Source organism: Volvox carteri (genome assembly GCF_000143455.1).
Source record: "Volvox carteri f. nagariensis unplaced genomic scaffold VOLCAscaffold_21, whole genome shotgun sequence".
Lineage (NCBI taxonomy): Eukaryota > Viridiplantae > Chlorophyta > Chlorophyceae > Chlamydomonadales > Volvocaceae > Volvox > Volvox carteri.
The window spans coordinates 47,738-59,477 of NW_003307564.1; the positions used below are offsets into that span (position 1 = coordinate 47,738).

Genomic DNA, 11,740 nt, shown 5'->3' on the forward strand with positions numbered 1-11,740 from the left:
GCGGCTTTTACGGCGGCAAGGAATGAACGTAAATCTGGTGGTTTGACGGTGCGCAAGGATTAGCGCTTGGTACTCGCAATGAGCTGTTCGGAAGCTGCCTCGGTCGCACATGGTGGGCTGGGCATCCTAGGTACCCTAATGAATCAAGGACGGTATATTAAAAAAGGTTGGCGAGTTTAATGACTTTTAAGCGGATTGAGGCGGGTACCTCGGTGGTACGTGATATCCTTAAGCATTGCGATCATGTTATATGGACAAAGTTTTGCGACTATAAAGGATTACATTTGGAGGTTTACTGTGAGCGATGTGAAGAAGTAATCGTGTCAGTTTACGAGTAAGCAAATACAATGCGGCTCGGCAGCGTAACGTTTTCGTACCTTTTGTGTGGTGTAGCAAAAAAGCCAGGAAATCTTATCTGTTGTGCTCATCAATTTATGATCCATAATCGCACTCTCGCACCGTGCGTAAGACCGTACAGCGTTGGCACAAAGACCATCGCTTTATATCCTATGATCCAAACCGCTAGAGTCAGTTCATGAAAAATGCTGCAACGCACTTTATGCGTCCTTATGGGCGCCATTATAGCGTTTGGCCATCTCTTGGCAGTTGCCTCTACTAAACAAGTTTCGTTGCGAACAGGCGATGTCTACTTACGGTAGGATATCATTAGGGATAACAGTAATCATGGGCATCGACTATCAAATGTAATTGCCGACGTTAGTGCTTTCCGACGAAGGCTTTGCCTTGCAATTGTTGGCACGAAGGATAACGTTCGAGCCACGTTGCCTGCATGACTGCTGTCGGGCTTACCTGCGTAGACTCTAAAATTCTTTTAACTCTGTACTACCTGCGTTCCGTCTACCTGCTCGATACCTCCTACTCAATACAGGCCGGACATTGCGCAAGGCAGCGACTCCCCTGCGATCGCTGCCCGCAGCGATGCTTCCACCGCTTCTGCCTTAGGCATAAGACCTCCCAGGAAGGAACGCGGTTCTCGTAACCTTTTTCTCATTTCCTACACGGGCAGCGCCAACGCGGGCGCCCTGCGCGCTGCGCTCCAGACGGGAGGTGCCACTCTCCTGTCGTACATCCCTGATGATACGATGCTCGTCGCTGCCAACCCGTCGCTCATCTCGAAGGTTTCGAGCGAGCTGGGTGCTCTTGCGGTACGGTGCGATGAGGGGGACGTGGGAGGGGTAGACCGGGCCGGTGCCGGAGCCCCACACACGTGTAATTGCTCAGCCCAACATCACATAACGTGTTACCGTGTTACAAGGCCGGCGAAGGAACTGCAATATATGCGCAAAAGAACTAGGCTTTTGGCGCTTACGGGGTTCACACACAGCCAATGTAGCCGGCGGCTCTCATGGAACTAATTTATATACTTACCTTACCAATGAATCTAGGGATTTTAACTACGCTTATATAGTATTTGAAGGTACGCTTACATACCATATCATCGGAATAATGTGTGTGTGTGGTTGTTACGGTGGGCTCCAGACTCCCGAAGAGTAGAGCCATCGGGCCAGCTGGCCGTGCATTACTGCAGTAGAGACTAATATAATTATACAAATTAGACAATCATCGGAATAATGAATGAAATATGCGCCGTTTACTACCTGACCTAACTACAGGCCGTGCTTGATAAAATATTATTAATTACCATATTTAGACAGGAATGTGTGTGGTTGTTACAGTGGGCTCCAGACTCTCGAAGAGTAGAGCCATCGGGCCAGCTGGCCGTGCACTGCAGTAGAGACTAATATACCAAAAGATTATCACCTCAGATAATTAACCTCTCATCGGTAACCGCTCTCGCGAGCACATCAATTTGCCAGATATAATTCTCAAGAAGGGGTGATGTACGCCAACGGAATCCCAACCTTTCCGTGGAATTCCCAAAGCTGCGAAACCCTGAATGCGGCCCCAAAAGTCAACAATAACTCGACAAATTGCTTCTTCCGTAAGCGAAGGGCCAGGTAACAGTGCCGGGTTGGTTTTGATGTTTGCAGCCATATAACGTCTCCCATGCTCCATGGCTGACACCGCAGCAAGAGCCACAACATCCCAAACACATTGTTGCACTGATTGTGGGGCTTGGATAAGCCAAAGTTGCTTCCTTGAGACTGGCATTCCTATTGAAAGAGTAAGTTGATCTGCTACTGCCTGTGCCACCGGACAAGCCCAGAAATGATGATAGCGAGGGGATACACCTCCCACTGAACCTATTGGATAACCTCCACAACCACAAATCGTTGGGCGCGACATCCTAAGATGGGAATTTCCTAACATAGGCACCCCATCAACCGCGAGACGCCACCAAACCTCTTTTTGTTCATTTTCCCACCGTAAATGAAACCATAAACGATGGAATGTCCGTTGCAAAAGAAGAATAGCTTCATCCAATATCTCAGAAGAACCCGTCGCCTCTTTGATGAAAAGGGTATGGGCCACACGGCGAGCCATCGAAAAAGGTGAAAGTTGCATATTAGTCGCTATTTTAACGGATAAGTGTTGGAATCGGATTGGAGGCCCTACACCCCATCTCCAACCAAGCCTCGACACTAGGGTTTGGGTAACCGACTCAATAGGGGGCACCATTGCTTCCCTAGATTCTACACTCAGCGGCAACAAAAGACTAGCCGCCTGTCTCCAATTCGCTGGAATATCATCTAGAAGAGCGCCAATAGCATCCATACATTCCTGCCATTTACGATAGGTGCACAGGGATTTAGCTAGTGGGGTTTGCGGTTGGAGGTATTGATCCACTATTTGATGCCAAGCCTTGCGTATTGCTAGGCCTGCTTGGTCCGTTGCCTTCATAACTCCATCCAAGGCCTCGCGCGCGCAAAGAACATCTCCCAACGTATGCAATGCTTTACAGCCCAGGAGGGCCTGATGTCGAAATTCTAGTCCTGGGCGGATGTTATCTAACTGGACATTCACCCTTTTTTCTGGAAGAACAGGGTTTCCCCATAATGGCAAATTCCAACACCACGCATTAGGAACTAACGGGTGATCATCAACATCTTCCACTGGGGGAAGGTATGCCAACGCTGTCACAATGCGCTGAACATCTGGCGGTAAAACGATTAATCCAAACCAAGGCACTCCCACCTGGGACGTAAAAATACACATAGGATTATATTTGGGGTAAAGGCTATGTAGGAAAGATTGCATGACCATCACCCAAGGCGGACGCACTAAGACTGGTTGGAGTAATGCTCCCACAAAACGCACTGCCCAGCATGCCCATCGCGCTTGCACATGTTGTCGTACTGCTAATGCCCCCAAACCGCCCAAAGTTGGATGGCCATATAACAAATATTTAGGAACCCCGGTGAGTCGTCTTTCTTGTGCTACCGGTCCGAGGTTCCTATCAATAAGCTTGGCCGCTTTAGCCTCAATATTCATGAGTTTAGCTTCTGGGGGAAACCCCCCGTGTTCCATATGCCACGTAAAACGATGCAGCCCATATGCAGCCGCTGCATGTGCACGCCCAAAAATGGAAAGATTTAACACAGAGATGCGTCGAAACCGAGCCCAGACTTTGTCTAGTTGCACATCCCAGTCCCTGACTGTGGTTTCTCCCACGTCCGTAAAAGGTAGATTGAGAGCCGTAGCCATATGTACGACCTTCAAGTCTTGATTTATTGTTATATGATGTGGGTGGGTGCCGAGAGGTAACAGCTCAACCTTATCCAGGTTAAGTTGCTGTCCAGAAGCCTGTGCGTACACCCTCATACAGTCAAGGAAAGCCGGAATTGCTTGGATTCCTTCTAAAACAACTTCCGTATCATCAGCAAATTGCACACCTGTAACCAATTCTGAATTATTTTGGGGTAAATGAATCCCCACTCGGTTGTACTGTAACCAACATAGTAACGCCTGCGCGGCAAACAAGTATAGCAACTGTGCCAACGGACATCCCTGTCGCACACCCGCTGTAAGAGCAACTTCACGGGAAACAAAACCATTTACTACCGCTTTCGACGCTGCATCGGATAAAAGAAGTTTAGTCCAATTAATTAACCCTACTCCTGCGCCCATAGCATCCATTGCTTCAAATAAAAAATTACGATCTAAGGAATCGTAAGCTTTAGCAATATCCAAAAAAGCCAGGAGACACGACTGTCCTGTCGTCGACATAAGTTGCGGTAGATGCCGCAGGAAAAGAACATTTGCACCTATCAAGCGCTCCGGCAGAAAAGCAGACTGCTCGAGCGTGATAATTCGCCCTAGTATTGGACTCAGCCTACGGGTTAAAATTTTGGTGAGAATCCTGTAATCTGTATTCAACAAGGTAATCGGTCGATAACTACCCGGGGAGGTGGGAGACCCCCGATTTTTATAAATAACCGTGATAGCACCTTGCAAAAAGCCATCTGGGTGCATTTGGGTTTGGCCCATGGCTGTATACAGTTGAGCAAGAACTGGTGCAATCTCGTTCCGACACACCTTGTATAATTCAATTGGGATGCCATCTAGACCGGGCGCTTTGCCTGGCGTCGCTTCCTTGAGCACCGCTTCCACTTCAGGGTCAGACACCTCCGATCTTCCTACATGATACGCATCCTCCTCCGGAATGACAAGGTGGCGGTTCCGCAGCGCCTCTATAACAGCCATCCTAGCCTCTTCAGTCACATGAGTTGGGGAGGAATGTTGGCCGCCTGGGCATATCCATAACTTCTCAGTTTAGAATTCATCCCGTTAAGATTCGATTATGTCAGCCTTTTCTGCCCTCCCAGTCTTTCAACCGTTTATTTCTTCATTGCCCTATCTATCACTGTATATGTTGTAGTGCGAGGTAGGATGGTGCTTATAGGCGATTTGGCAGCCCTTGAGCCCTCGGCTCGTACTAGGGTGGTTTGCAGGTACGGGGAACGCACCCACGACCATGTAACAACAACAACAAAAAATATGTTGTACCTTGTTTATCTCTAGGGTTTTATCCTCTCCAGCATAGCCCTATATCTCCCGCTAGCCCCATTCCCTATCTCCCTATCCTCCCATTTGCCCGCTTACATTCCGCCACCCCATCGTTTTCACCACCGCCGTTCTCTGTTGGGATTCAGCGTAATTAGCTTAAGCCCTACCCCTTCCGAGCAGAACCTCATTCAATGATTTATATTTGTATCAAACTAAACAGTCCTTGGGATCTTCTCGTTAATAGCCCAAGGGATTAGAAAAGCCACTTCCAAATAAAAAACAATGAATAAAATTGAATACTATTATCTTCGATATTTAATGAGCTGAAAGTAGTTGCAGAAAAATTCTTTCTCCCAGAAAGTTTAAAAGATACAAATCAGGCGGGCTATTTATTATACTAATTACTTCCTGCGCAAGACTGCATCTTGACCTCCGTGTGTGTGGTTGTTACAGTGGGCTCCAGACTCCCGAAGAGTAGAGCCATCGGGCCAGCTGGCCGTGCACCCCCGTGTTGGATTTTAACGATCAGGACCTCATAACTTCCCTCACTCTTTATTTTAATCAACAAGTATCGAACATCCTGCAGTCGCCAAAGCACACACCACCGCTATCCATGCCTAGGCTGTCCTGGGCCCCGAACACAAGACCTCCCCCGACTGGGAGCCGCTCATAGCAGCAGCAGCCGCAGCCACCGCCGACAGCAGCAGCAGCGGCAGTAGCAGGGATGGCGGCAGTGCTTCAGAGCCAGACGATAGCAGCTCGTCGGAAGCAACTCGTCAGCAGCAACTTCAGTGGGTGAAAGCCGCCCTGGCTCAGACTAGGGCCGCACGCTTTCTGGAAAGTCTTAAACAATTTAACAGCAGGGGAGTAGCGGCCGCCGCCGGCACATCAACAGCAGATCCTTCATCAGCTGCGGCTGCAGCAGTTGCCCGATACGGCATCTTGGTGGAGCTACTGCCGGGGTTGACCTCGGAGGAAATTGAAATGGTGAAGGGCGATTGGCCGGCGGCGCTGGCGGCGGCGTTGGGCCATGGCGGCGGCGGTGGTGGTGGCGGTGGCGGTGGCGGCGGAGGGTCTCGAAACGTAGCTTCGGATCCTTGTAGTCCTGTGGTAGAGGTGGAGGTGGCGGCAGCGGTGGCAGGCGGCGGCGGCGGTGGGGCGGCGGCGGAGAGGGAGACCGCCAGCGGTGTCGAGGCAGCTTTTGTGTACCTGTGCGAGCCGGTGTGTGTGGGTGCGCGGCAACGCCCCGGGGGGACCCCATGGGGGAATCAGTCGCTGCAGCATCCCTCGACACCTTACTTGTATAAACTTAACATGATTTGAGATCATGCTTGCTGAGCGACCCAGGATTTTTTAAACACTCCTTCTCCTCCTTCCTTCCTTCCTTCCTTCCTTCCTTTCCTTCCTTTCTTCCTAAGACTTATCATGTTTGAGAAGACCTGAACGTCTTGAGGGGCAAAACCTGAAAATTCGCTGCCTCGCACAGCGGGTTACCTTCCCCGCCCGCCTTTTTTGGCTTTTGTGCCCGTGCCTATTCAGGACATCATCCCCAGTGTGCGGTGGCTAGTGGGGCAGGAGGTGACCAGGTGGGCGGCGCCGCTCGGAGCTGTGAAGACTGCTAACGTCCGCGCAGGCATCCTGATGCAGACAGGTAGGGTGCTGGTTTCGGCGGGCGCGGCTAGCCTGGGCGGCTAAGTGGCGGGCGGGCGGTAAAGGCACATCGGACTCGTAGGACCGCCGGCCCTAGGGAATCCGGCTATATTGCATGACTTGAAAAAAACAAATACTACGGACGTAGTCGTGGTCGTAGGATTCTTGCTTATCGGGGTTTTTTATTATAGCGATTTGTCATTTTATTGTGAAACATGCATTTGCCAAACATGCACGCCAGCCGGCGCCTATTACGACATGTGCATTATTAAAAATAAATAAATATATGTACCTTGATGGCGCCACACTTGATGCGGCGCAGGTCAACTTAGCTTGACTCAGTTCGCGACGGCGTTGTCGACAGACCGGCAGGCCGCTTGGCCGTACTGGGCCGCCGGACTGGAAGGCCAGGGGGAGATTGTCGGGGTGAGCAAATGGCGAATGGGCCGATGGATTTACCGTTGGGACCGTTAGCGACCGTTGAGTAGACCGTTTCGCTAGAGTTTTAAATGTCTTTGGTCTTAAGGTTTTGCTGGGGATTAGCACCAGGTAGGGGGTATTCATGATTTCTATCCTTGTCTACCGTTCTCTACCACTGTATTCCGTTATTTACCGTTGCATACCGTTGTCTGTGTTCCCCAGTTGTTATCCACACCACCATCCCCATCACTCCTCCCGAATCCCTCCACAGCCTCCACCCCCAGTAAGAGTTGCCGCTCCGTGCGAACCCCCGGCCCCCACACCGCCGGGGACCCTCAGCTTGGTTTCTGTTCTGTTTCAGTTTCCTTAACCTTTTTTCTTATTTTCCCTCGAGATCCCCAGGTGGCCGATAGCGGGTTGGATTTGGAGCATTGTGCCTTCCAGGACATCCGTTACAATGGCTCGTACAGGGCAGCATTAGCGAAGCCGAACGCTCCCGTACTAGGCATTGCCACGTACGCCCAGATCCCGGGGCATCGCAAGGTAGTGCAGTACGCCCAGTTGGGTATAGGTGAGTAGTTAGTAGTTGAGTATCACATGCATTTTTTTCTGCCAGCTGCTTCATTATGCAATCTTTTTGCTTACGAGTTCCTTTCATTTTTTTCCAACGTGTACTAATTTTATAGTTTTTTGGTGTTTTTCGTCTTATCCGTGTTTTTGTCTTGGCAGCCGGCGACGATATGGACCGTGGTAGCCACGGCACGATGGTCGCGGGCAGCATCGGGGGCGCCATACTGATGAGGCCGGAAGACCCGTACGGCAGTCAAGTAAAGCTGGACGAGTCTACCGGCGCGGCGCCGAAGGTCAAGCTTAGCATCGTCGATGTGCAAGGAGGTGATGGCGACAGCAGCACCGTGCTATGGGTGCCCGTCGATGCATACAACCTGTATTTGCCGGTACGACGACAGCGGAGCCGTACAGTGCACGTCTGTACGACGTACGGAGTCAAAACTTCAGAAAGGAAGGACTACCCCCCGAATCCTCCTGGTTTCTTAGTTCGCTTTCTTCGTCTTCGCTTTTGCCTTCGTCACTGATGAGATTGAGGCCCTCTTTCGCTCCGTCTTTCGAACCCAAAAACTCCATTTGTCTCGTTTTTCAACCCCAAATCACCAAAACCCCTTGCTTTCCCTTCCAAACTCACAAACCCCGCGGCCCGCGGCTGGACTTCGAAGTTGCACAAAAACGTTGGCGCCTTCATCACAAGCGATTCCTGGGGGAGCGCGAGTGTCAGTGGATATGATTTCCAAAGTAAAGGTACGTACATCAGGCGGAACAAGCTACAGGATAACGCACCTAGCTATCCAGCTGTTTGCGAGCCTTATAACGGATTGGCCACTAGCAGTCGTAGCACAGTAGTAGTAGCAGTAGTAGTAGTAGCAGTAGTAGTAGTAGCAGTAGTAGTAGTAGAAGTAGTAGCATTAGTAGTAGTAGCAGTAGTAGTAGTAGCAGTAGTAGTAGTAGTAGTAGTAGTAGTAGCAGTAGCAGTAGCAGTAGTAGTAGCAGGATTAGTAGTAGTAATAGTAGTAGTAATAGTAGTAGAAATAGCAGTAGTAGCGGTAGTAGTAGTAAGCCTAGCAGTTAATCAGTTGTTTGCTGCGTACGTGCACCAGTTCCGAAAGAAACGTTTTTCTTGTGCCGGTGCAGGAACGCACATGTGCCGGTGGGTGGCTGGGTGGTCGCACCGCAGCCGCCAGACCGGACCGTTCCCGCCACACCATTTCCCCCCAACCTCATTGCCACGTCATCCTCTGCTGCTGCTTCAAAACCCCCCGCCCTCCCCGCCCTTGCATACATGTCGCCCAACACATGTCGCCCGACAGGCTTTGATAAGTTCCTATGGGAGAATCCCGATTTCATTTCCTTTCTGGCTGCTGGCAATAATGGTGCGCGATGAGGGGAGGTATCTTTGCATATTTGTGCATGCGTTTGTATGTCTATTTGTGTGTGCGTGTTACGAAACGGTTGTGTGGGGAAATACATATGCGTACCTGGGCAGACACCAGACGTCTGTCGACGAACTCTTTTCGTTCTACAACTTCCAGGCAAGTGCACGAAACGCGGTAAGCTTTTGCTTCTATCTGCTGATGTGTGTGCGTGTTTGTGTGTGTGCATGTATGTATGTGTGTTGTCTTGTCTACGCCTCAATACACATGCACGGTATGTGGCTTAACCTTCGCGGTTGGTTGGAACTTTCTGTGGCCATCACAACACATACTCCCTAATGCAGCTGCAGGGGCAGGGGCAGGGGCAGGGGCAGGGGCAGGGGCAGGGGCAGGGGCAGGGGCAGGGGCAGGGGCAGGGGCAGGGGCAGGGGCAGGGGCAGGGGCAGGGGCAGGGGCAGGGGCAGGGGCAGGGGCAGGGGCAGGGGCAGGGGCAGGGGTACACACACCATGTTTACTCTATACGTTTACTACTTTAAGCGCAACGAAGGAAAACGAAGGAATTAACACCGTCACATGGGTATGGACGCCGTCACGACTTCGTATGGATACTCTTACAAACACACACATGCATGCACTGCTGCCTCATCACGCTGTTTCAACGAAGTCACTTAAACAGCGGTGAACGTAACGTGGGAGCGTTTCTTACTCAGACAGCTGGACCTTTGTGTCTCTCCTCCTGCGTGAGCAGAGAGGGAAGCCCCGTAAACCCCCCTAACCCCTCAAAACCCCCCTAACCCCTCGTCACCCCTCGTAACCCCTCGTAACCCCTCGTCACCCCTCGTAACCCCTCGTAACCCCTCATTACCCCTCATTACCCCTAACTCCCCATAGACCCCCGTAAACTCCCGTAAACCCCCATAAACCCCGTAAACCCCCAGTAGCAGCCTGGCCGCTGAAAAGGCCTCCCGAGATGCTGATCGAGCGCTTCGCGCGTATTTGTAGTTGATACGTGTGCCGCACTTTGTGTACGAGCTGCTAAACCCCCGTAACCCTTGCATGCGCGATCACCCACAGGACGCGATGTCTTATCGCGTTATACGGTGCTTTCCCCTGCTTATGCGAAAAATGTGGTGGCGGTCGGTGCCGGGTACCGCCTACCAGCCGGCATGTGGTCCCGGAGCCTGCTCACCACACGAGGTGTACAACGGGATGGTACAATGTACGAAAATCCGGTGCGTGCATGTACGATTATTTGTTTGCGTATTTGTCGGCGCATGTCTTGCGTTTTCTGTTTTCTGTGCTTGCATGTATACGTGCGTATGTATGTTGATTTGATTTGATTTGATTTGATTTGATTTGATTTGATTTGATTTGATTTGATTTGATTTGATTTGATTTGATTTGATTTGATTTGATTTGATTTGATTTGATTTGATTTGATTTGATTTGATTTGATTTGATTTGATTTGATTTGATTTGATTTGATTTGATTTGATTTGATTTGATTTGATTTGATTTGATTTGATTTGATTTGATTTGATTTGATTTGATTTGATTTGATTTGATTTGATTTGATTTGATTTGATTTGATTTGATTTGATTTGATTTGATTTGATTTGATTTGATTTGATTTGATTTGATTTGATTTGATTTGATTTGATTTGATTTGATTTGATTTGATTTGATTTGATTTGATTTGATTTGATTTGATTTGAACAGAGTGGGAGGCTTCTGGGCCACTTGAACACATGTATGTATGTGCACAAATGCCCTGATAGATGCTTTTTAATTATGTCTGCCTTTGGAGCTCCATGCTAGCCGCATTAGCTGTCGTACAGTACGGTGCAAACCGTTGATACATATACACGCATTAGGATGCGTTCCCAGCATCTTGAGAGCGAGGCCTTTTCGGCGGCCAGATGGAACACGATACGATGGCGCTCACATTTGCGTAATAGCCTCTCTCGCCCATTTAACCCTTTCTATCTTTTGTATGTTGGCATTCTTCCGGATAATGTATCTAATATCGCAGATATATCTTCTGGAGAATCGCCAACTGCCCACGCTGGCTTCTGTTATGCAGAGTGCAGGCAAGGTGAGAACTTTTGGTAGGGATCAAATGTTCGGGTGTGCGCGACTACTACGACGAGCGAGCCCTGCTGTACAACAGTGTAGATATCAGTGCTGTTGCGCAACGTTGTGTATGTTTATTTTGGCGATATATACAGATTGTAAACTGCTGCGCCATTCGGGAAGCCCAAAGCGAGCTCGAGGGAAGTCATTGCCCGCCGAGACCTTGAGACAACCCCGGCCGGGGTATGGTAATACTCACCATAGGGGGCTAGCGAAGGTGTAGTAAGGTGTTGGGACGGAGTCGGTCGCCATGTTGGCCACCAGTAGCGTACTGAACAAATTGAGCTTGTTCATCATGCGGGGTAGATATACATTACGCCTGCGGCCCTAACTATCCATCCGTGTTACCAGCAGTCTCCTAAAACCGCCCCGCCAAACATACACCCGATGGATGTATACCCCATCTGTCCAGCATACCCGTGTCCGAAGGCGTACATCGCTGCCTCGGGACATTTAAACGTGGCGCCTGCATCGGCATTAATGATCAGCAGCAATAGATTGGGAATTTGCTGGAAGCTTAGGACATCCCCGGTCCCGCCCCCTAAATAATAAAAGATACGCCCATGTTCGGTATTGAACTTGTGACATCAGGAATTTCTATCCCACCTTGCTCAAAGTGATCGAACTTACAAAAGCTTTGTCGACTTTTCCTTATATCGAAATGA

At 49.9% G+C, this 11,740-nt stretch overlaps 1 protein-coding gene across 1 annotated transcript; it reads left to right on the top strand.

Annotated features, from left to right (window-relative positions):
- Nucleotides 1-542: 542 nt before the first annotated feature.
- On the top strand, nt 543-11,572 carry VOLCADRAFT_91396 (uncharacterized protein; the record flags this gene model as incomplete). Its single annotated transcript, XM_002950875.1, has 13 exons — nt 543-655; nt 890-1,166; nt 5,551-6,150; nt 6,469-6,580; nt 6,902-7,005; nt 7,271-7,282; nt 7,402-7,570; nt 7,729-7,955; nt 8,880-9,119; nt 9,287-9,438; nt 10,017-10,174; nt 11,026-11,037; nt 11,505-11,572. The coding sequence occupies 13 exons, from the start codon at nt 543-545 to the stop codon at nt 11,570-11,572; spliced, it is 2,244 nt and encodes a 747-aa protein (XP_002950921.1).
- Between the last annotated feature and the right edge of the window lie 168 nt (nt 11,573-11,740).